The sequence below is a fragment of the Trichoderma virens genome (genome assembly GCF_000170995.1).
Source record: "Trichoderma virens Gv29-8 chromosome Unknown TRIVIscaffold_6, whole genome shotgun sequence".
In the NCBI taxonomy this organism is placed as follows: domain Eukaryota; kingdom Fungi; phylum Ascomycota; class Sordariomycetes; order Hypocreales; family Hypocreaceae; genus Trichoderma; species Trichoderma virens.
Genome location: NW_014013743.1, coordinates 804,958 through 830,289, shown reverse-complemented (window position 1 = coordinate 830,289; position 25,332 = coordinate 804,958). Strand labels below are relative to the sequence as shown.

At 52.0% G+C, this 25,332-nt stretch overlaps 4 protein-coding genes across 4 annotated transcripts; 1 reads left to right on the top strand and 3 right to left on the bottom strand.

The window, feature by feature from the left end:
- Positions 1-1,895: 1,895 nt before the first annotated feature.
- TRIVIDRAFT_221647 (uncharacterized protein) lies at positions 1,896-2,966 on the top strand (the record flags this gene model as incomplete). The annotated part of the gene is made up of 1 exon (XM_014101114.1): positions 1,896-2,966. One exon carries the CDS (start codon positions 1,896-1,898, stop codon positions 2,964-2,966), a length of 1,071 nt encoding a protein of 356 aa, XP_013956589.1.
- Positions 2,967-4,775: 1,809 nt separating this feature from the next.
- Positions 4,776-8,218, bottom strand: TRIVIDRAFT_54183 (uncharacterized protein; the record flags this gene model as incomplete). The annotated part of the gene is made up of 4 exons (XM_014101113.1): positions 4,776-5,615; positions 5,713-7,534; positions 7,689-7,849; positions 7,997-8,218. 4 exons carry the CDS (start codon positions 8,216-8,218, stop codon positions 4,776-4,778), a joined length of 3,045 nt encoding a protein of 1,014 aa, XP_013956588.1.
- Positions 8,219-11,977: 3,759 nt separating this feature from the next.
- On the bottom strand, positions 11,978-14,918 carry TRIVIDRAFT_179722 (uncharacterized protein; the record flags this gene model as incomplete). The annotated part of the gene is made up of 4 exons (XM_014101112.1): positions 11,978-13,588; positions 13,646-14,179; positions 14,467-14,776; positions 14,846-14,918. 4 exons carry the CDS (start codon positions 14,916-14,918, stop codon positions 12,952-12,954), a joined length of 1,554 nt encoding a protein of 517 aa, XP_013956587.1.
- Positions 14,919-18,787: 3,869 nt separating this feature from the next.
- On the bottom strand, positions 18,788-19,324 carry TRIVIDRAFT_230523 (uncharacterized protein; the record flags this gene model as incomplete). The annotated part of the gene is made up of 2 exons (XM_014101111.1): positions 18,788-18,838; positions 18,902-19,324. One exon carries the CDS (start codon positions 19,266-19,268, stop codon positions 18,951-18,953), a length of 318 nt encoding a protein of 105 aa, XP_013956586.1.
- Between the last annotated feature and the right edge of the window lie 6,008 nt (positions 19,325-25,332).

Here is a 25,332-nt window from a genome sequence, read left to right as displayed (position 1 = left end):
CAAGCGGTTGACAAAATAATTATGTAGAATCGGAAGAGGATATTGACCTACGAATTATAAAGCCCCTTAAAATCGATATAGTAGAGATTTTTAGGTTGGATTAAATAATTCATATGGATACCAATATCTTATAATTCGAATGCGGAATGCGCCTATAGTGGGCTTTACTTGATATGATAGAAAGGTGCAAAATGGATTGCAAACTAACTGGTTAACTAGGGTTGACTACCTATAGTCAAACAGTGACCAATTCACTTGCGTACGGTTGCTTGCATGTTCACCGCCACTGCATGTTTCCGCACACAGGTGAATGAAGGTTGAAGGTTCCAGAGTCTATCGCCAACTCCTTTGTTGTACCAATGATGTGTGTAAACGGGAGGGGCCTTTGCCGAAGCGTGGGCCCGAGCATATCCAAAAGTGCAAAGGAAGGTGCAAGCCTTGCCAAGATGCGGATGTCCCCTGCTTGAAGAACGGTACCAAGGTAAAGAGGTGCGAGCACTGTATCAATAATGGCTTGGTGTGTTCCGACTTCAGCCACGTTCCAACACTTCCGCCTCGATCTATGCTCAAGGTGCCATGCGAGAGATGCGGACATCTTATGTATCCTTGGAACCTAAAGGGCCATCTGCCACAGTGCAAGGGTAAGTGCAGCGAGTGCACGCGAGGAAATGTCCCGTGCCTTTTTCAGCTGGGGGGGAGATGCCAGCGATGCGCGAAACTCAAACTTGATTGTGGCGGCTTTACCCATGAGCATCTTGCTGAGAACAAGTACATTTGCAGCCGGTGTGATACTGCGTATGGATCACCTGTAACGCTCTCCCAACATCTCACTCGGTGCCGAGGCAAATGCGATCCATGCAAGGCCTCCAACATTCCTTGTCAATGGGGAGGCACCAGTTACTCGTGCAAGAGCTGCCTTGGTAAAGGGATTCAGTGCACTAACAATCTGACCGCTGATGCGCCCTTGGAAACCGAGGTGCCATGTCCTCATTGCTGCGCCCTCATCCCGCAAAAGAGGATTGCGACGCATGAGAAAAGATGCAAAGGCAGATGCTCCCATTGCAGGGAGCTGGATATACCTTGTCAGCATTCTACGGGCGGGGCACACATCTGTTCTAAATGCCGTGAAGATGGGGTGGAATGCACATTTGAATAGCAGGGAGGCACAAGGGCCATGTTCTCAGAAGGCTTCTCAGCCGCCAGAAGATTTAACCCAGAAGAAGGGACTTCAACGGTCAGGGAGTCAAATGTATGGTCGAACGTCGATGATCTTCTAAGAAGCTAGCTATGGGATGTGTACCAGCAGAGCCCTTCGTTGCCTTTACATGGCGGTCGGCTTTAACCAGCTTTGATTCTAGAGTTGTTGTTTCTAAAGATGCAGACTCGAAACTTTGTAAGGCTCTTGGAGCACTAGAAAAGATATGAAAGTTGGGCGTGAAGGATATTGACAAGTGGAATGCGGGATTCGGAAAGGTGCGCCTTGTGGCAACCTATCCGGTCGAGGAGATTTCACAAATCAGCGATTATCGCTGCCCCTCGTGGTTTGGGCTTGATCTTTGTATAGGATACGAACATGATATTATCACTGTTGTGCAATCCCCCGCTCTCCTGGAACTGTGGCGCTTCAGCTGGCAGAGGCTCTTTTGCCTTGAAGTTGTGCTCTAGGCTGAGATGTAACATGTTGGCCCAATTGATCATGTGGACGGACATAAAGTTACGCAGCCAGCCAGGGTGCTCAGCTCACACCACTCAATGGTGATTCGAAATGGGTATTTAAGTGGTCGTATACTCCGTCGTTGTCAACAGCAACCCGACCTGTTTTTTTCTCATCCAATCGTATTCCTGTCGTAAATTACACCCTTTTAAACATTTTCTCTTTCCTCGACGATTTCACAATGCCCGTCAAAAACTACGGCGTGTGGAAGGCAAAGCCTGTCAGTTACAAATTTGAGACTGACTGGGATGATCCAAAAAGCCCACACCTATATCTAGTGTTTGACGACGGTAAAATCAGGAATGCAGAAGCAGCAATTAACATCAAGTCTGGTGATCACAAAGACTCTCGTCTGGTGTACTGGCCAGTCTCTGCCTTAGACCACCCCATTATGAACGAACTTCAGGCAGTAAAAGATGGATTCCATTCCCTTGAAGAGGGGTCGAGCGATCTAAGACTCGACTACATCCGGGGAAACATGTTCCAGAAACAGGCAGGCAGACTCCTTCCCCACGATATCCCAGAGGAGAACAACGATATAATTGATGTCTTGGAGCCTATTATTAAGGAAGCCATTTCCAGCAAGGCCACCATCTACCTGTACGGCTCGCGCTTTAGTGACGGGAATACCGGCAAAAAGGGTATTCACAATGTGCACATGAATCAGGGGAACTCGAAGAAATATGCGAGGGATAACGGTGTCTACCAGGACGGAGGATTTTTTATACAGTTCAAGAACCATTGGAAGGCCATCTTCCTTGGCTTTGCCTCTCAAGCCGTCCACACCAACGATGACGATGGCTCCCCTATCCCACCAAATGGCTATGAAACCTGGGCTGATTTCTTGGATCCAGAGGTCCCGGCTAGAACACGCGAATCTAACGAACTGCATGACTCGCCTGTCCTCATCAGTCAGGCGTTGGTGAATCCTGCCGGCCCGGATAACCAACCTGGCACCAAGCCCGAGACCGTCTCTCTGACCAATCGCACTACACATACAGTCGATCTCACCGGATGGAAGGCCATAAACCAAGCCGGCCAGTTCGAAGAGCTGCCAAAGGGTGCCAAGCTAGCCGCCAAGGAGGTGTCCAAGGAGTTCAAGGTCCCAAATTGCCCGCTTTCAAACAAGGGCGGAGTGATTACGCTTCTCAATGCACAGGGCAGCAAGGTCCACGGCGTGAGCTACACGAGGGCGCAAGCGAAGTGGCAAGGCAACACGGTTCTCTTCAGACAACCGGGTGAGGTGTTTTAGTACTCACTTGATGGTCACACTTGGGACTTGACACTCACAGAAACTGACGCCAAAAGTATTTGTCTGAGTTTTGTATGCTATTGTAATAGTAATTCGGAATTATTATATAGTTAATTCTTACTTCGTTACCAGCATTGGAAAGCTCTTTATCGCAGTGTAGATTCCCATATTGTTGTGATCTTACCGACATCTCCGCTGCCACCTCTCTGATCTTGATGTTTTCCCAACTGGTGCAACATCCTTGGCCTTACAAAGACAATTCCACCTCAATAAAACCTCCTATTACACCCGATTACCCCGTAAATTCGATAGCATGAATCGAGATCGACGCTAAACCGGCTCTATAAAGCCACCACGATTTCAGCTGAATGTCAAACTCCTCAAAGTCAATACAAGGCTAATTGGGAGTTGGCTGGTTAGCCGACAGACAGCCTCTATTAGGGCGCTTCCAGCATCAAAATCCCCAATGCCGTCGTGAGTCTCGATTCGTGAGGGGATGGGATTTGATGTTAATAGTCTTCAGCCTGGCACGTCATACTCAACCACAATTCTAAGGCAAAGGCAAAACGCCATTCTGCTCATTACATCAGTAACCTCGACTCCAGATGTCCTCCTCCATTCTTTTTCATCCCTCAAGACAAGCTATGTAGCTGCTACTTTAGCCATATTTTAAGGTTATAGAGGTTAAACTTATAATCAATATGAGGGTTTTCAATAAAGCCATACAAGTTGATATTTAAAGTTATAAACATATTCTCCTAGGCCCATGTGGCGTTTTAACGAACTTGGTTGTGCTAAAGAGACCAAATCACAGCAGCTGCCAAGACCTCAGCCTTTCTCATAGCCCCAATACTAACGCCAAGCATTCCATCATTTCGTTTAGGAAGCGACAAATTCGCTTCACGAAAAGAGGCGTACGCCAAAGGTGTTTTTCAGCTCGCTTAGACCTTTTCCGGTACAACTGCTTGAACTTGACGGGCTTGAACTTTTTCGCGCCCTACAAGGTTCATAACCTAAGTAACCTGCATTCCAAAAACGCCAACTTCCCAATCGAAACCCCATCTTGGAGACCTGGATCTGGCCCATGACAGATATTGACAGCATCAATGAATGACAAAAGTTGTTTCTTAACAATATTAGTCAGGTCTTTCTACGACTGGAGTCTATTGCCCTTTGCCAACCCATATCTAGTCTTCTTGTCCATATCTCTGTTAGAGCTCAGTAGCTCATTTCACCAAGGCGACTCATTGAGATGGAGGATAACTGCGCCAACGCCGTCAATTGGATCGAATGAGAACTAAGCGCGGAGCAGTAACAGCTTTGCTATGTGTGTTGACTAGTGTAAAAGAAATATGCTCCAATTGTCTTTAAACACACTCCTTACATGTTTCTTGCACACATATTTACCTATCTACCTAGTAGTAGTATGTGTATATGTATATATACTAAGTATGCGGGTGTCGCTCAGATTTGTGGCATACCCCTTCCTTTAGAGACTTGGATCCAAGAATGCATTTTTCTCAATACTGCTTGATATTCATCCACCATCGCAGCACCCCATATCCCAGAGTAAATAGTCCCTCGCTGGTTATATCATCAAAACAGAGAACCTCCACACGTACCAAAAAGTCGGCGGGAAAGCAAAAGCAACGAAGAAAAACGAAACCCAAGAGGAAAGAAGAAAAAAAAAAGTAACAGCAGCAGAAGTAAACTATTGGGTATGTATGCATGTGTTAGAAAAAAGGAAAAACGTGTTTCTTTCAAACCGACCCGGTCTCCCTCACCAGCTTCTTCTTCTCTTCTTCAGCCTCACATGTCGCTCCCTCCCGAGTGTCCACCCGCGCCATTTGATGCACCAAATCCGGCGTTCCCTCCCTGAGGCCCGCCAAAGAAAAACGTATCAAAGGGATTCATTGGCTGTGCAGCTTCCGCATAGTCGTTGTGCACACCTTCCCAGTTTATGCCAAAGCCAAAGTCCATCTGGCCCTGCTCCACGCCCCCGAAGCCGCCGTTGGATCCCGTCCCGAACGTCTGCAAAAGCTCCATGGTCTGCGCATCTGGGTACTCCATGTGGCCATGGATGCCAAACTGCTGGTTCTGTTGGGCCATAAACGGGTTCCCGCCGCTGGTACTGCCAGGCGTGGCTTGGCTTCGTGGCAGAGACGGCGATGCAATCATCGACTGGTCCATGACTGAGCCGCCATCATCATAGCTGCTTGTCCGCTGTGTGGGACTCGGCCGGCCATGGCTGTGGGCGTGGGAGTGAGCCATTGTTACCGGCGGAGTGGCTATATCCCCGGCTGTCGAGAGGCTGGGTGATGACAAGCTATCACCCATTGCCATATCAAACTGGAACTGCTGCTGCTGCTGCTGTTCAGATTGGTGATGGTGGCGATGTCGAGATGCTGGCTTCTTGGGAGCCATGTCTGCGGGAGTAGGAGCCCAGTTGGTGGTCTCCCTTCTAGTTGGCGGTCGACGGGTTTGCTGGATAGGTGAGCCAAACCCTCCTTTTGAGGTGGCCATCTGGATGGTGGCCTTGGCTGTTCGATCAAAAGCATCGCGGCATGTCTCCGCCGGTGGGCATTTATCAATCATGTCGGTAAATACTGACTTTGCTGCCAGCACTGTAAAATCTACTTCGTCCATAGTCTATAACACGTTATTTGGTCAGCGAATCCAGTCTCTTCTTCTACTTCACCCATATTCCTCCTCATCTCTCCAGGAGAATTCTAATAAGGGCACTTACCAGGCGGCTTCTCACGGCAGGAGAATGCCATATGGCGTAGAGATATGATATGCCGGCCATGAACAAATGATGCGTAGACAAGTAAGTATAGCTTACGAGACTGCTCAGATGCAGCTGTCTATATATGCGGAGAATCTTTTGCCCCGCCTCTGCGACCTTGAGGTATATACGCTCCTCGTCTTCGCGTAGCTCAGCAGTGAATGCCGTGGGGCTGTTGACTTCGTTTGAAGGGTTGTACTCTCCCTCGAACATGGCAGGGATGCTCAAGCTCTGCTTATACAGCAGAACAATGGCCTGCCAGTAGTTGAGAAAGAGGAACTCGGTCGAAAAGGCCACTCCAGTTTCTTGTTTTGAAGGCGCATTGTCCTTCCATTCGCGAAGTCTCCGGTCAATGTCCATCCGCCACGACCTGTACGAGTCGAAATGGATAAGATAAGGAGACGGTAACGACCTATTCCTTTCTAGATCCAGCGACCTCGCCTGGGTCCCTGTTGTCCTGGCGATTTGCGCTTGGTTATACTGCAAGACTTGGAGAATCTCCGACTGTAGCATGCGCAGCCTAAAGTAGTGATGGGCAACGTGCTTATAGCTCGGGTGATCCTCGCCAGAAGGTGGATCTAGAAAGCCATTCGGCGTGATGAAGGCATCGTCGAGGACCGAGGGAAACTCGGTTGTGATGACTTGGTCGCTGATGCCAAACGGCCTACCAACGCAGGTGCTTACCAGCCTGTCAAACGAGTAGGTACACCACCATAATCGGCGTCTCATATCGCGGATCCAGAGACGTCTCCCTCGATCTGAGCTGCCGCCATTCGAGTCTCGTGACTCAGCATGGTCTTGTGCGTCTTGTCCACCGCCCTCTATATCCGTGCCGTCCTCGTGGTGGAGGCCAAGGTCGACCGCGAGACGCACCGCCACGCCAGTTATATACCAGAGTCCCGGTGGAACGGGGCGAAGAAGCGCAAAGTTGGCAAGCAAAAGAACGGCTTGTAGTACCTCGAGTCCACCTCCACTGCTGCTGAGGCATTCCTCAAGGTGGACGATTGCACTCGCATGATACTCCTCCGGCCTGCTCTGGTTCCGGCCTTGTTGAAACTGCAACCTTGCGTTGCCAGAAGCCTCCGCCTTGACCGGCTCGCCCACGATGACACCGCAACCGATAGCAAAGACCATGTTGAGCATGTATAGCTCTCTCGCACTGAGGCCCCGGCCCTCGTTTGCGTACGCCCGTTCAAACATGCGCATGAACTCGCCGCGATGAAGGATGGGAATCTGCGGGTTGGCATGCTCAAAGTAGAGCGTGACCAGGCGCATGGCCACGTCTCTAGTCGGGAATGTGGCCGGCTGGATGGTTGGTCGAGTATGCAACCCGAAGAAGGAGTCGCGCATCGAAGTGCCCGCGCCAACTGGGTTTGACTGATTTGAAGAGACGGACTTCTCCAAGCCGCCGTTTTGGTCTGATACTGAATACTGCACCGCCGCAAACACGACGCGGGCAAAAGAGACTCCCGATGTAGAGGCGAGCGATCGCGGCTTTGCCGGACTGACAATGTTTAGCATGGCTGGACTCTGATCACCCTGCTTCTTCGCTGGGAGCAGCGCATTATCCAGTGCCTGGCTATGATGGCTTTGTGTTCGTGAGCTGCGAGCGTCCGCCGCATCGGTTTGTCCAGAGTATCCCGCATCGCGTATGGCCGGAAAGCTCCCATCGGCACCAGGACGGGAGCATACGTCTAGATCTTCAGCCGGCGGGAATGAGATATTGTTGGATGCCAGGAGTTTCTCAAGCACCTCAACACGGGTTTCGAGATAGAAGACATAACTAGAGCCACCAATTAGCAACGCTACGCTATCAACTAGACCGAGAGATGAAGAACGGAGTTGTGCAGAGTTGATCCAAACAATATCTTTTCCTTGCTACCTCTCTCCCTCTCTCTCCTCTCTTGCGCATCATGTAGTCTTCCACATCTGCTTACCTTCTCGGAATCTCCTTCTTCGTTATTGGGTCATAGCCAACACAAGGAACGCCAACCTTGTTACAGCTCGCGCAGCTGGGGAGCTTCTGATCGCACCTATTCTTACGCAGGCGACAGCGATTGCATGCGCTCACATTGCGGAAATTGCTGCTCTGTCCAGGCTTGCCAGTCGGCGCAACATTGTCGGAGCCGGTCGCAGCAGCGGTGTTGGTATCGGTGTTTACAGCGGCATCATCAACAATGGCAGCATCAATTGCGCCGGCTCCGGCACCGGAATCATGACCAGGACCAGAGGCGGAGGCAGAGACTGAGGCTGAGGTGACAGAAGTGCCAGGGTATGCAGCCGAGGCTCCGGCCTCGCTGCGGCCGCTGCTGCTGCCACTGCTTGTGGCCCCTCCTAGATTTGCATCGCCGGGTAGCTGCTCAGGACTCGAGAAGCCGTTGCGCGATGACGTGCCGTCGTACGAGTCCTGCCGCTGACGCTTGACGCTTTTCTGGAGGATCGGGGACGGCGGGCCATGAGTGGGCATGGTTTAAGAGAAATAAGGCAAGGTCGGCTTGTGTTAGGCTGGCAGTCCCCCAGCGAGGGAGAGCTTTGAGAGGTTGGGGTCGGGAAGGGGGGGTCGGCGTCAGATCCTCTGGGGGAAAAGAGCAAAGCCCAAGGCGAGAATCTGGGATAGAAGAGGAGGATGGGCACGGCAGCCTGCATGCACAGATACAGATACTGTACACAAGTCTCCGTCGGCTCCGGTTTTTTTTGTCGCCCGTTCCCTGCTATCCCTTGCCTCTTCTCTCCGTCTCGTCGGTGCTGTCGTGCTCTCTCTCACGCAGACGCACACACGCCACACATACACAGTCAGGCGGTAATGACAAGGACAAGGGAACCGGTTCTCGGTCTAGATGGATAAATCGGACAGCCACCTACAAGGTCAGATCGCAGTTAAGCCAGCGGGGGGGGATGTGGGACACTATGCATGCAGAGCACAGAGACTCGATTCAATTCGATTCGGCTCGACTCGACTCACCTCCGGCTTGCCAACGGTTTTTCTTTTGGTCTTGGGTTGCAAAAATTGCCCTGTCCCACAAGCACACCGTCTATACGTAAGAGATGCTTCCTTTATTCTCCCTTTTCTCCTCCTCTTGCCGGTCCTTTCCTCTCTCTAATATCTGCGCCTTGTCTCTCTCTTTTTTTCATATATATGCGTATACGTGTGCGTATGTATTTTCAACAGCTGGCCAATCTTGTGCGCGGCTTTCCTTGTTCCGCTATCCCATCGTCCAGATTCAGTCGCAGGCCGAAAATCGGCCAGGAACAAGCGGCAATCGGAGGGGCGTCCAGAAGCACAAGCGGTCGAAGACACGGATGGTCGCTCAGGTACCAATATGACGACACGTTGACAGGAAGAATCTCAGAGAGCGGCCGCAAGCGTGGCATCAACCATCCAAAAGGCGAGTTGTTTGGTCGCAGCGCATAACCGAAGGCGCTGAGCGTGCGATATAACAGGTGCGGAACAGGCGCCCCAGACGCGCCGAGCCACCAAAGGTCGGATCGGATTGCTTCCCCGGCGAGGATTGATATGCAGTCAACCGGCGAGAGCTGTGCGAGCACGCAACGTCGGCAATGCAAGTCAGTCAGCACCTTGCAAAAAGGCCTGGGCGCAGTCGTCTGGTATGCGGCGGTATCACGATGCAGGAGGCTGCAGTATCGGGTATAATAAGTAAGGTAGGGATGCAGCAGTAGTATAGTCGTAGTAGCAGCACCGCACGAGCAATCAGACTGAGAGTACGGAGGATGGGCAGATGCGCTGCAGTGACGCAGCAATGCAGCAATGCAGCGAAGTATCTAGCGATGCAGTATGTACGGTCGGTCGTCTGTCGCATGTAGTTGTCAAAACTCCATTGCTTTTGGTTTGGGAAAGGGAAAAGATGGTGGGCAGCCGCGATAAAAGTGAACCCCACGAGCGAGGCTCGGCTTAGTAGTAGCAGGACCTCGCTGCTCGGGCTCACGATGGGGCCCGGGATCAAGCAGTACCTGCAATTGGCGGCGCGCAACGCCTAGCCGGCATGTAGCTGCTAACGGCGCGGCCATTCAGTGGCGGCGGCCCCATGTGCTACCGACACTTGACACGATTAGTGGCTACGCCTTACACATAGCGCTATCTTAGCACGAGCGAACTGCCTGTATCAGGTAATGGTTGATAAGAGCACAGAACTGGCAAAAGAATGGGGGGGAGATTGACGACGGAGCGAGAGAGAGGGAGATAGAAGAGGCTGAACCAACCGCCCGGCGCGCCAGTCCCCGCATTTTGGATATAACCTACTCGTAATAGGATCATTGGCCTCTGATTCCCAGCTTCGTTTATTCATTTGTTTATTTTAATTTAGCCAAATTATACCCGGTATAGGTATAAGTTAGTAGGTAAACTTGGGGACTTTGCTGCAGGTTTGCGTAATCATGCCTCGCCTTAGGTAATAGTAGAGTCTCAATGAGGTAGCATCAAGATAAGGCATCTGATACAGTACCTAGGGAAAAGAATTATGGAGATGATGGAGATGGAGCTGCTGCACCTTAGTATAGTACCCTATAGCTTAGGGTCACCGATAGCCTACAGACTACGGATCCAGTAAGTACTGCACATGTACTGTGCCTGCGAGATTTGGAGAGGTGCCACTCGGCGTGCATGCGAGCGCATACGCTCCGTAACTTTAGTCCCCACAGCAACAGTCACAGTCCAGCTATAGGTAGGTACTATTTATATTAATAATGCTAGGTACGGACAAAGAGCCGTGCATGTTGCTGTCTTGTTGTTCTCTGCCAGACAGCGTGACTCTTACCTAGAGCAGGCAAGCCGGGTGGGCGTCTGCTTGATGCCATCATAGTACAGTACAGGCAAGGCAGGGTACTAACACCGACCTAGGTAGTACTCGTATACCTGGGGCAGTAGGCTGATGCGATTGCATTCCCCTTTTATTTTTTTCAACTTATCTCCGATTGGCAACTGCGGGGACTTTGTTATGGGGAACAAAGGATGTCAGCTTTGCAGAGACGATGAGAGTGGCAGAGGTACGTGTACAGTACTTTAGCTGGGATCCATTTCGATCCCATGCCAGCCAACCAGCCTTAGTAGGGAGGATGGAGTCGTTGCGGGTTTGACGGAGACATACCGCTATAACTCTATATTTGCTGGAGGCACTGCGACTTGCACACAAGACCAAGGCCGTTGTACTGCTCCGTACTGTTACTCCGCTTTCAAGCTTGCGTGGAGACCTTACCTACTACCTAGGTAATAATTACTCCGAATAGCTCTTCGAATTCAGACATTCTACCAGATACTCAGATTCATCGTCTCTCAACATTCCATTTCATCCCGTTTCTCTCTTCTCCAATCAATGGTAATGCTTAGAATGTAAGCAAAATCACAGATAGCAATCCATGCTACTCGTACTACTAGGTACCTACCTAGGCAAGGACAAGGTAGATGCGCATATTACCTACCTAGGTACTATTCACAAAGTCCATCCGCATAAAACCCACACCACGCAGCAAATCCGGGGTAAGATGAACACCATGCACATGCCTTGATACACACACCCAGATCTCTCCCTCCCTCTCTCTCTCTCTCTTTTATTCTTCTCTCTCTCTCTCTTCGCCTCGTCTCCCCACCTCAAAACCCCACGCCCCTCCTTCGCTTCAGCACAAAACAAAACTACCACCCGTCTCCGTCTCCTACATCATACCACAAAAGCTCCCTCCCACGCTTGCAACAACAAACGGCCGCTTACCTGTGTACTAGCAGCGTCACATTAACTACCATCCCATCTAACCGCTCTGAAATGGTACCATACTATGCCTTGCCAATGCCACTTGCATGCCACACTCTACATTAGCGCCAGACACACCACACTTTTGCTCCCTCCAAACCAAGGCCAGACCGTGGCAGCCCAATCTGCTGGCTTGCCCACTCGCATCCCGATTGGCCCAGCATTCATCCATCCCGTTTCCCCCGTCTCCCCCGTCTCCTTGGTGTCTTGCTCTCCTTGCTAAATCGCCATCTCGCGTCCTCTCTCCTAGTCAGGCACCAGGATCAGGCTTCTTGTCGGAACTAACTGCAGAACCCATGGCGCCATGCCACCTTCACCTCGTCCCTTTTGTTTCTTTTCCTCTTCTCTCCCCCACTTCTACTCACACTCCCCCCATACACTTGGTCCTGCCCGGGTGGCGGCATCTTTGCCAGATACCGAAAAGCTCACCTTCACCGCAACAGCACACGACGAGCTACTCGTATATTGCCACCACGCAAAGTTTTTGTATTTGTCAAAACTCTCAATGGCTAAACCCAATGCATACCTAAACCTACTTATGCAAGTACTAGGTACCCAATACTCAAAGGAAGGTCCCAAGCCCACCACCATGGGGGGAGGAAAACACCTCTAACCAGTAATATCCATCGGTCCCATCCCGCCCTGCCCCCGTCATGTCTCGTCCCAGTCCAACCTGTCTCCAACCAACCGTAAGCCAAGCCAGCCTTCAAGTGCCTAGTTCCAGTTTCCAGAGCCTGACATTCCATGTCTTGTACCCCGTGTCCAATATCCCGTTCCTAATGCCTAGTGTCCAATATCCAGTCCCGGTGCTTTATGCCCTGTGCCATATACCCAATGATAAACTCATAATCCCAATCCATGTCCTTGGTCTCCATTTTCCACACCGGCCTGATCCGAGTCTCCCGATTCATCCATCCTCAGACCATTGCTACCGCGTATTGCAGGGCCAGCGAGTGTGCCTTGCCTCCCCCACCTTGGAAGAGGAGAAAGGGGAAATCCAGAAAAATAAAAATAAAAAATCGAATCCGAAATAGTGAGAGAGTCCAAAAATTAGCTCCATTCCTTGTTTATCCCAGAGCTCCAGTATCCTTCTAATCGTCCAACAGTGTTGGCCCAAACGTGCTTGCATCAGATGTCCAAAATCAAACTAAAAATAAAAAATAAAAAATAAAAAAAGTAAAACCGAAGACGGCGAAGAATAAAGGGGAGAGAGGTAAAGCCTCTCAAGGCGCCGTTGTGCCTGACCGAGGTCATCGCCTTTGTCAGCTCGAAACAGTGGGTTTTGAAGTCGTTTGTTCAAGCCGTGGATTATACCATTTATAAAAATAAAAAATAATAAAGGTGAAGATAAAAATGTAGTCGTCATCTCGAAGTGCCGGAGCCGTCTCGAGAAAGGAGATCCGGGTCGAGAGAAGCGGGGGAAACCCAAAAATATAAAACCTTAAGCGCTTTCATCATCATCATAATCTTCAATCGTTTCTCCAGAAACTGGAGGTGGAGCTCCCTCGGTGATCTGAGAGCTGAGATAGGCACCAACAATGGTGATCAGACCGCTAAACCACCAAGCGAGGCCCGAATAGCCAGATTGCAAACCCATAGCGTAGAGGAAGCCAGACAGGGTAGGGCCGAGAGCTCTGCACAAGCTAGCCGTGGACGCTGCGACGCCATTGATGGTGCCCAGAACCTGCTTCGTTGGGGCCGAGTTGGCCAAGAGGATTGCGTTGCTGGGGTATGCCATTGTCGAAAAAGTACACTTCCAGATGACCAAGAGGTAAATGGCAGGCATTCTCAGGCTCTCCGGGAGGAGTACCACATAAGGCGTAACGAGGTAAAGGGCAAAGTAGGAAAAGGCAATGAGGCGAAATAGGCGGAGAGGTCCAAGTCGACGGGTCATGGGTGTCACAATCAGATAGTTGGACAGTAGGGAATAGAAGCCCTGGACGGAGATGATGACGCCAATGGCCTTTGTTTCAAGGCCGAATCCGTTTACAAATTTGAAAGGAAGCTCGAGAATTGGCTCCTTGGGAGGGGCGGTGCTCAAGAAGACAGGAAAGAGCTGGTCATACGTGATGGTGTGGCTACAGACTGGTTAGTACATTGACGTGCCATGGACACAATGAAAAACATCGACTTACAAGGCGAGAATGCCATAAGAAATAATGTTCATCACGACTGGCTTGGTGAAAATCTTGGTGGTTTGATCGGGCTGTGTCTCCGAGGCCTCAGTGCCAGCGACGGCTTGACGCTCTGTATTGCCCTGAGACGGCACTCGAGGTGATGCCCCTCGGCTCCGGTAACCGGGTAGCTGCTCCTCTCTCCCGCGAGCAGAGTCAGAAACGGTATCGTATCCAAGTTTCTGGCCATCAGCGAGAAGGCTTTGCGTCTCAGGCTCATCAGCTTGGCCGTTAGTGGTTCGGCTGAACAGGGCAACAATTCGGTCACCAATCTCGCGGCCGCGATCCTTCTCACCCTTCTTGCCAAGATGGGTCTCTTCCAAAAAGAGGATGCCAACGACAACACCAAAGAGAACAGTCGCTGCGCTGAAAAGGTTAGGCAAGAGATATGGATACTGATCCCAGATTGAGCCGCGGGGAAAGTATGCGGGATAGCTAATGCAGGGACGAGCAAGAGCGCCACCGATCATAGGGCCAATGATGGAACTGGAAAACCTGGTTAGAATAAAAAGCGTCTGTACATGGTGTTGAGAATACTCACCCAATGCACCAAACCATGGGCATAATGGTATACGCGCGAGCTGTTGGCAATCTCGTTAGCATGGCCCGATCGACATCACACGGGGAGAAGATCAGAGGATCATCCATTGGGGAGGCAACATACGTTGGTGTTCCTTGACTGTCACGAGCTCAGCCACAGTTGTCTGCAGCACACCGATATTTCTAATAATCAAGTTAGAGTCGAGAGCTTCCAATGCATCGCGGGTAAGGCTATCTCATACCCGTTGAGAAGGCCGCCCATTGCTCTAGCAAAAAGGGCGACCGGCAAGCTAGGAGCGAAACCGAAGATGAGAACACTAATGGCCGTACCGATGAGGCCGCTGAGGAGAACAGGCTTTCGTCCGATCTTGTCACTCAGCTTTCCCCACATGACGCCAGTTGCAAACTCGGCCAGGGTAAATGCGGAGGTGACCATGCCAGCGTAGACGGAAATTTGGGTCGGATCCGAGGTGATGTTAAAGTCTTCAATCATGTAGTAAATGTACGGGAAGATGGACATGAAAGCAATGGGTTCACACAATCGGCAGCAGGCTACATTATCACCACATTAGCCATCATGTGCATTCAAACCAGGTCCAAAGCGAGAGAAAGAGTACTTACCCAGCACAAACATCTGCTGGGCAGGGAAAGGTGGCAGCGGCTCCTTGCGCCGAGTGACAGATCCGCGACGCATATTGGCTGACTCTTGGCTTAAGAGGCGTTGGAGAGTGAGAGTGTTGCTTAGCCGGGACAAACGGGAATCAGCTGTAAAAAGCTACCAGCCGAGCAACAAGGTTTACGAAGCTCGTATCTAAACACACTGGTCTAGAAAGCGCGATTGGAGATGGATGATGAGTTTAAGGCTTCGAGCAGAGTAGAGCTGATTGTTGTTGGTGTTGGACAAGTAAATGGTTGTCCCTGTCAATACCGTAGCCGGTGTAGTAGGCGACGACGGGAGAAGGGTGTGGACGTGTATGTATATATCCAATGTAGGATAGACAAATCAATCAGAGTAAATCAAGTAGATGGATAGGGCTGTAGTCGTGAGACAAGCTTGATGGAGAACGTGAGAGAGGAGGAGAGGCCGTTTGGTGAGAGTGGGAGCGAGTGATGATATATGTAGTGGTGGACGAAGCCATGAAGTACGTACCAGGATACAAACATGGTGAGGATCCTGGGGTTATAAAGCTGAAAACATGACAAGCATGGCGGCACAAGCCCCGTTTCCCCCTAGTACGACTTTTGGGCTGTGATGTGAGTCCCTACTAGGAACCATGACCAAACACAAAACAGAGTTGATCTTTTCACTCGGTACAAAGCATTAAGGCAAGCGACAAGGCCAATTGGGCGTGGGGCTCTCGGGGTGGCCTGCCTTAACCCTGCAAGAAGTAGCAAGAAAAAAATACATGGGCCACGCCTTAGTGCTCAGGGCCTTGAATTAATTGAGGCTCCCGAGTCAGCCATAGCGGGTGAATAGCGAAGCACCGTGAAGGACGGTACATACCGGGTACATGGGAGGTGTGCAGCAGGTGGGTTTGGGGGGGTGAGGGGGGTGGGCTTGCTTGTCCTTGCCTTAGTGCCTCCGACAGGGCAACATGCTAGGGCCAGGATCTAGTAAGTATTTACAAGTAGTCGTAGTGTAGCACAGGCACAGGGCCCGACCAAAAAAGAAGTCGGGGGCAAGGGGGGTCGTGGTGGAGAGGAGAAAGGATATGGATGGTGATGATGATATCCGTTTGGCAAAAGAGAGGTGTGTGAACAACTTCGAGGGGGTGGAAGGATCGTCCGGATGCGAAGGAAGACGACAAAAAAAGAGACACAGACGGGCGGAGGTGATTGTGATGACGCCGGCGAGGAGCGGGAAGAAGGGGCAAAAAGGCAAAGGCAAAAAGGAGAAAGGAAGAGAAAAAAGAATAGGAAAGAAAAGTAAGGCGAAAAAAAAAACAAGAAGAAAAAGAAAAAGAAAAAAAAAATAGATCCCTGGCAGGCAGAGGCAACAGGACACGACCGCTCCTTCCAGCGGCGAGGCGCAGTGGGCGCAACTGCCGCACGCTTTTTTGGCCGGTTCTGTACACCGTATTTTTCGGTGCACGGCTTGTGTAACCCCAAAAAAAAGCAACGTCAACCTCAGCCCTCAACACATTGAAGCCATCGCGACGGCCATCGTCCGACCAGCCGCAGCCTCCGCCCAAGTACTATGTATCGTCTACCCGTCGCTTGTTGCAGCCCGTCGCCAAACCAAAGTGTAACAACGACTCCGGTTGGTCACGCCAGCTGTGATTTCGGCCGCGGCTGCGATGGTGGTTTCGCTTGGGCTTCTGGCTTCGTTCAGCGCCTTTGGAAATCCCCAATTTGGAAGAGGGGTGCAAACTACTAGGAAGTGTAAAGGGGGGGAGTGGAGTGGCAAGACAGGAGCACCACAAGGTGAGAAAGTATTAGTGCAATTTTGCTCCTCAGGTACGAGCTCGATGGCATGACAATAATAGCAGCAGGCTAGTCAGTTGAGCGTTCGTTGGGCCAGCGAACAACGTCACTTCGCTTCGTCTGCCTGCCACCGTCTGTCAGTGCTGCACTAGCAGCCTCGAACTTATGCCACGGTGTTACTCGCTGCGTCCGCCTTCGAGAAGAAACAGCACCGACACAGAAGATGACGGTTGTGTGATTCGCCTGCGTTGCCGTGGTTCGACATGGCCATCGGCCTCTCGTGATAGACTGTGCGGATACCGACAGAGGTCGTACGGGCCGCTGCTGGCGGCCGCTGCATTATTGAATGTGTGTGTTGTGATGTATTATGCCGAGCCTGGGAGACACACCAAAACCTGGGGTCATCGTCTCGGGGACAAATTCTTGATCGCCCCGAAGCAGTTTGAGTTGGGGGACACCAGAACAGACACACTCTCATCGCTTGAACCATGCTCCGATACGGAGTGTACTTGCATCTGGGCGACAAGCACCGGAGATCTACTTGCCGGGAGTGGACGTAACAGGCGCCCGTCTGTGTGCCTGTGCGGATACATCAGTACTAGGTAATACCTTGGTTGTACTCCGTACAGTCCTGTACTTTGGGCGCACTTGCAAGGAGGTGGATCGATCAACCTCGTTCGCTACTCCGTACTTGCGCAAGCAGTGGTTGGCAGCAATAAACGACACAGGCAGAGAGCGAGGTAGGGAGACGGACATGGAGAAGCCTCCCTACACCTGTGCCAGCATTGTGCAGACTACTACAGAAGCGCCTCGTTTTGCCTGCTGCATCTACAAAGTACGGTCACCTGCATAGTCGATGTGAGTTCAGTGGGCGGCGCAATATCATGTTAGTCCTATGTGCGCCCTCGACCTGCAAGCTAACAGCGGCGCCGTATTAGTGCACTACAATTTTCTTCTCAGAGATTTGCTCAGCTGCCGTCTTCTGCACCAACAGACAGTTGGGTGTTAGCTGGCCACCACACTCCTTTTTTTGCTTCCACGTCAGATTTGTCTACTGGCAGGTACGAGAAGAAGAGCAAGCCCAACGCACCCCCTGTCACCGCAGGATCCGTCATCAATGCTCTGAAATCTCAAGAGGAGACATGTAGCTAACATATGCTAGCCTGTATAGCTTGTCTTGCGGCTGTAGCACTCGGCCACGCGAATGGTAGATGAGCACGGGGGGCGAGGCAGCTATGCGTTGGCTTGGCCTTTTGGACGCCTTGCGAGCGAAATATTTGCCCAACCTTGGGCAATGACGGTGGTGCGGCCAAGCCCCCCCGGTCTCAAGCAATACTACTGTACTTCTAGGCAGCTCGTTTCATTGACCTCCAAGTGACAGGCGACCGGTGTGCTGCGGCAGGCTGCATGTAAGTCGAATTTCCTGTGTGCCGTATATGGACAATCAAAGTACCCGCGTATGTGGATGCATCCAGCGTGTGACGTCCTAGCCAGATGTGCTAAAGTATCTACAGGTCGGCCTAGCAGCTACCCTAAATTCTTTCAGCCTCTGGTAGCACGATGTACGACAACGCAGAATGGCAGCTTGGTCGAGTTTCATCCACACGCCAACTGGGTGGGGCCGGTGAAGCTGTATGTCTTATCACAAATGTGTCTTGTTGATGGCAACTACAGCAAAATAGCAAAAGGCAAGAAACAACAATCGGCAACAGACAGATGGCAGTAGACAAGATCAGGCATGGCACTGCGCCTCAACTGACACGGAGGATTTTGGCCTCCAGCAAAGGCCACCCAAGAGCGCGTGCAGCCTGCGGTCCGTTTGCTCTGCGGGTTGCCGTCGCGCTTGGGAGGGGGATGCACTTCCGAATGGGTCCAGCTGCCTTAGACAACCAAAGAGGACGACATGCCACTTCACAGCACCAACCGGTCATATCCCTTCTCCCAAGCTGCACAGCGCCTCCAGGTCATTAGGGCAAGCATATCGCGCCTACCTCTGGGTGGAAGCCCAGCTTTGAGTGGTCAACAGGCGACACCCGGCCGCAGACGGGGCACATGATGCCACGATGCATACTCGTACAGCTATGCAGAAGCAACAAGCTGCTTGTCATGGACTCTTGTCAGCCTTCTTTTTTCCCCTCTTTAGCAGCCACCCTTGCTCTCTCGCTGTGGACCCAGCAGTTGTGTCGTGCTCTACCGATACAGGCATGAGCCACAGCCGCGGTTGGTCGAATGTACATCCAAGTACATGTATACACGGCAATTCTGCCCCATATCCTCATGATCTGACATTGTTGATGCGGCATCATGGCTTCGGACGGAGAAACGCCAAGGCTCGCGACCGACGGCGGCAGGGCGGCGTCAATATTCCCTCATTATATCCTGCGCTCTTATTAATCACATTGGGGGTGTCACCCATCCCAGGCCGCAGCGTCCTTGTCCTGCTGCAAGTAAAGTGACTGAGGTCAGCTGACAGACCTTCTGCATCTAGCCAGCGGGATGCAGACAAAGGTTCACAGCCACTCCGGGAAAAGAGAGTGAGCGAGAGATGGGCATAGGCAGAGGAAGTGCTCTCTGCCCATTGGATTGGCGCGTGCCATATTGCAGCGCGGCCCAATTGCATGCGTAGGAACCTATCTAGGGGGACTGGTTCCACGACATCATTGCGAGAGAAGGCGGTTCGGTCATGCCGCTTGCCATATTTGACTGGGGAGTTGATGTCATTGTGGAAATTTATTGGGTTATTGCTGTGGCCGTGCGCAGCCAGCATTGAACCGCGAGCCTGGCCAGAGAAGCGCTGCTACAGGCTTGAGGCTGCGTCAGTCGGCCTGGTGTCTTCCGTTTCGTGCCTGAGTCCGTGCCCAACTCCGTCCTGCGTTCACGGTCTGATGGTCTCAAAATCTGCAATGTGATGTAGGCGCAGGTTTGAGACTGTCGTATAAGAGTGGCGCCATAATGTCCAACCCACAGTACCAGGGGCGGCTTGTGTAACTGGGCTTCTTCCGGCTTCAAAGCCAACTCTGCGGGCACTTGAGTTCAGGGTATGCAACACTTCCCGTCCCGGATAAACACACTGGGCTGAGCAACAACAAACGGTGAAGAGGCGAAGAAGGAGGTGAAGGAAGGCAGGATGGAAAAATTTCGAAGATCAGCGATGACCAATATTCCGATATGCTAGCCATTACAAAAAACGCGCAGGCCACGTGGTGAGAAGATTCCGAATGCGTGGGGATGTCTAAAAAAAACATCCTCTGTATCAAAGACAGAGGCCGGGGAAAAAAAAAAAAAAATTAGGAGCGGTTCTGCATCGCCCAACTATGCCCAAGACTCAGAAGCGGTCCATCATCCCCACACCCTATCATGGCCGCCAAGACCTGCTACATCACAGCACATTGCTGTTTGAGTCTTTTCTCAGCTACTCCGTGTGGTGATAACTTGAAACTGCCAGTGTGAACAGCCTATAGTGCCTATACGAGGGGGCCACGGCTCCATCGGACGATGCTTAGCGCTACGCTTGCTTTGGCTGGTCAGAGACAGCAGTCAGGAAATCAATGCGGACGGAGATAGGGGAAGGATTTCTCCTCGAGGGCTTTTGGCCACGTTCGCTCGGTCTGAAGACATTCGTTGTCCTGAGTGGTCGAGATGAGCTTTGAACTGATAGCCTGGGCAACGGAACTGGCACCTGCATCCGAAGACAAGTCTTAACCAGGGACTGCAAGGGCAAACATGTAGAAGTGACGGACTGACAAGGTTGTTGACCGCGCGAGAGTGCTAAGCACCTTGGCCCTAGTCCGGGGACCTGGTGCCGGTGACTATTTCACGGTATGTACTTGGTGCTGAAGCTGGAACTAAACAAAGAGAAATGGCGGTGATATGCTTACAAGTTTCTAGTGGCATTGCGGGGCTTGACATTTTACCAGAGCGCGTAAACAAGTGCGGCAGCAAGATGGAAACGAACATTAATTACCAAAATAACCAAGCCACGATGAGCTCGCCCCCAATCGGCGAATGGCCACCATGGAAAGAGCAATGCCGGGTAACAGTGCTAATGCCACCCATCAATCTGGTCAACGAGCTCTAGACAATGTGCGCCACGGCAAGGAACGAGGGCCAGAAGGAGAGGGAGGGGGGGGGGGGGGGCGTGAGAACCAGGAAGAAGTGTGATGCGTCCATCTCGTTACAGGGCCCAGGGTCCCCCTGATATCAGAGCTTGAGAGGCTAGATGTGGAGTCGGTACGTCTTCCGGCACCTCTGCCGTTGGGTTCCAGAGTCTCGGACAAGCTCCAAAGTACCTTGGGAGTATCTTTTCCCTAGCTCATGGCCCACCGAACGTTCTTGTCACCAAGGTTTTCCCCTTCCTAGCTCGACCAACCTTGCTGGCGCCTCCTACTGACCCGGACAGGTGGTCCGGAAGCCTAGGAGGACTAGAAGGTGGACTTGGGGCATGGCCCGAGGCATGGCGTTGTATTCGCCGCCGCTGTGGTCAGTAGCGGCCAGCCCTTTGCGCGGCAACGCCTCCGCCAACGGAGTGATTTGCTGGCGGCGAGATAAGAGAACGAGGATGACGTGTTGGAGAAATATGTTTCGAGCGCATTGCGCGCTCAATTCAAATCCCATGTCCAGGATTTGGTCACCGGCTGCACGGGTGCATACAGGCAAATAATACCCTATACCTCTTGCTGATGGTAATTGGTCACCTTGGGGATTTCCGCTTACTGTGTCACCTTAGGTCCATGTATGTCTATTTTCATGTCCTCACCGAGCAGATGCAACGAGGAGCCAGAGCATACGAGTACTACATGGTTTGTACGGACCACACGGAGTTGGCGGTGTTGGTGGCACGTAGCGGCTAAGATGATGCGGAGATTCGCTCACCACCAGCTGGGTCAGGGCCATCTGTCAACAAGGCTTGATTTGAAATTTTTCTCCCCTACCAGGCTATACGTTGGACGGCGAACCGCCAGCATCGCCGATAGTCCCTAAGCCGTGTTTGGCTGCCTTTGCCAACGCTGTCACGGCCTCCGCGAAATAGCCCTGAGAACGCTTGGACCTTCGAAATGTAAGGGGGCCGCAAATACGTACCCCTTTATTGCCTTACTGGAGACCTGAGATACGGGGCAGGTTTGGGCGGAAAACCTGCTCCCACTGTTGCTAGCATGAGAGGCCACTTATGGGGGTCAACCCTACCAGACAAATTCATGTGGCCGCATGCATGTCATGCAGCTTGGGGAAAGCAAAAAGCATCGAAGCCAGAAGCCCAACCCTATTTGCCGCGCAGCAAAGAGCTAGAAAAAATAAATAAATAAATGGTACGACAGAAAAACTCATGGGGAAACAGAAACAGCGGGCAAAATCTTTTCTCAAAACCTTCTCTCTTCTCTTCCTTTTCTTTTTTTTTCTCCTTCCCTTTGGCAACAGCATGCAAGGGCGGCCAAAAGGGCTGCCGCATGGACCACGGGATCAACGTTTTGTGCCTCTCAGAAACCCTGGTCGTGGCTGACGGCGACTCCTCGTACGAGAGAATGTCAGCACTGCTGCAAACACTTGAGCGAGACCATCACCACAGCCAGTGTGCCTCTGTGTTACCCAAGGCGCACTGCACGGTCTAGGATCAAAAGCTCACTGTTACCGCCAGCATTGGGCAGCGGCGAGCATGCCAAATTATGCCCTATGCCTCTTTTTCACACCCACCCCCTCTAAGTCACTTTTTTTTGGGGGCTTTTTGGGACTGAGAGGAGAGCTCACCGCCAGATCGCTTGCCTTGCCTTGCCTCGCCTCCCCTCGTGATCCTCATCGACTGAGTGAGCAGATCCCATCTGGCGGCCCTGAGCTTGCCCTAGCCCGCCCTTCCGCCAGATTTTCTTCGTGTCTTGGTCTCAGCCAGTGTCGTCATGGCCAAAGCTAGTGCAGGGACCGCTGCCCAATGATTCAACGCATAGCACCGACCGCCAAGGGTATCGTGGTTTCGGGGAGCCCTCCCGTACTGCCGGCCTCAGTCCACACGTCCGGTTGAGCCAATCCGTCTCCGCTGGCGCTGCGAAACGGCGAGCGCCATCGGAAAAGAGGGCTTCCACAGAATGGGTGGCAGGAAATCTTAAAAGACTCCTCACATGCCATCACTTAGCCGTAGCGCGCTGCATGGCGCCCCATCCCGCGGAAGATGGCAAAAGCTCGGTGGGTTCGAGCTTGGGAGGCTGTGATTGGGCGGCCAAGGGTATAGGAGTAAGAAAAGGGGAACAGCCCACGAATCTGTCGACCCGGCGAACCGGATTCCTGATCTTTTACCTAGCATGTCACTCGAATTCCGGCCGTTTCAGAATCGCTTGACCAGCAAGCTGGGTCGCGGCCCCCCCTTAGGGCTAGTCCTGTTGCCAGAGCTTCTCCAGTTCTTCTCATGGCCTTGTTGCCACGCTACCACCTGGGTAATACCGATCCAAGGCTCTCGCGGCTTAGCACTCTCACCTCAAGGCACTCCGTAAAAATGGTTATGTCTACTACGCACCCATGCAGTACGCTATCCAGTCCCAGATTGATTACCGCCATCCCGGCATCTAGTCTAAGGGACAGTGAGCAATGCCGAGCAGGCGGCCAGTAAAGGGGGGTTTGGCAAAGGGCGACTAGAAAAATTTTCTCTTTACATCCGATTGTAGGGAGCGCAACCAGCGAGTCCATGCACCTACTCCGCACTGAATGCGAAATTGCCCATATTACCCAAGGCGGGGGTCTGGTTGTCAACGGGGGGAGGGGGGGAAGCGCTTTTCGATACTTGTACTTTACCAGGCGGTTAAGTCGGATAAGACCAATCTATGCGGTGCGGCTGAGCGGTGGCATTCGTTTTCGCGATCCTTTTTTGCTCGGACGCATTATGCAAAACCCGGATTCCCACCTGTATCAAACCGACATGGATCTGGCTTCCAAGGTGTACGAGCACGGCACGATTGGCGTTGGCCCCCCCGGGGACGAGACAGGTCCTCGTAAGAGCTACTCTTTCGCCTTCAGCTCCAAGCTCCTTTTGCAAGCTCACTGCTAAGGCCACGCACGTGGGTCTAGGCCCATCGAGCTCGTTTTCAATTTTTGTTCTCGAAACTTTCGAGTGGGCACACTTGCCTAGAACTGGATTTAGGGTGCAACGCCGGTTTCCATTTGGGCTGAAAACGCTAACAAGATTCGAAGCGCTCTAGCCGGTCAGTCCACTCCGGGGAACGAAGCCGTTGGGCTCCGGGCAAATGAGAATTGTGTCGATAATTGCCATTATTGGCGCTAGGCGTCGGCCGATTCGGCTGCAAAAGACTACTAGTATTATGTACCAACTGGTTTCCCGAGCTGTGGCTTAAATTGATCGTCCAGCCTGAGAGGTATCGCGAGGTCATCTTCCTGTACATGTACTGCTAAGTATGCTTGAATGCCCAAATGGTATGTAGGAGTGCTCCATTCTCCCATGCGTCACATGGCCCTCTTCGTACGACCAGGAGATGCAGTTGCATTGGCGTCCGTGGCAGCTGTAGCGAAGCCATATCGTTGATTCGTTCACTAACCGCAAGGATGCCTTAGCCAAGACAATGGTCGTCCGGACGGGAGGAGTGCATTGGTACGGCGTTGGGTACAAACCGTGTGTGGTTGCACTCTGGATATTGAATCGTCAGGGTTGGCAATATCGCTCGACACGTACGTCCGTGGCCTCCTGAGAAGCGCATGCCTGCTACTCCGTACAGTCTCGGCATTACGCGGGATGAACGGTTGAACGGCCGGTACCATCAAAGTCACTATGAGCCTCGAATATTGTGACGGATACGGATTATGGTATTTCTAATCACCTAGGGGTCAGCCTTACGGTCGATCGAGTCTCGGTTACAACGCTTGCTCAAAGTATCAGTATTGCAGCAGCGCTCAAGTCAAGTTCCCCCCAAAAGCTGTTCTGTGGGGTGCAAATGATGTTGTCATTGCATTTCGGACGCCTGGATATTGTATCCTATTTCGAAACATGTTCGTGCATCCGGTGGGCTGATTCTCGCATGCAGATTGACGTCCATTGCCGCAGCTGCTGGTGTGATCTGCACACGGTGCCATTGCAACATGAATGAAGACAACGAAATGCTGCACGGCCATGCACTGCATGCAAGTGTTGAGCCTGTGCAAATGGATAATACAACCATGGCACCTGGCTCGGCTACGGTCAACACAGGTGGGCATTATTGTCCTCCGTGGTATTCTGTACGGAACACCACCAGTACCTGTAGACACCAGATGGATTGGGAACCTGGATGCTTCATGCGGGATCGTGCTTCTGATCCTTAGGATTTGGGGTCCACAGTCAGCCAGGCCAGCTCGCTCATGGCGAGTCACTTGGGCGACTCACTCATCGTGGTGCTGCTCAAGACCCATGCCAGTGTGTACTTGCAGGCTTGCTCAAAAGCCGCGAAGGATTGTCTGGTACCAACAGGACTTTGTGATAGTGCTTGAACGGAGACCAGATACATGCATACCTGCACGGTCTGCAAACCCCCCCTTCGTAACGCCATTCTCAGCAGCACTTCGTTCTCTAAGATCGACCGCCAATGCACTCTATGACTAGGCGCGGGCGTAGAGGCAAAGCCCTTGTCGACGGGGCAGGGGCCGCGCAATAGACCGATACGAACCTGGCCCTTGCGCCTGCTCCATTACGGCGTGCGTTTGAACTTCATCGCCTC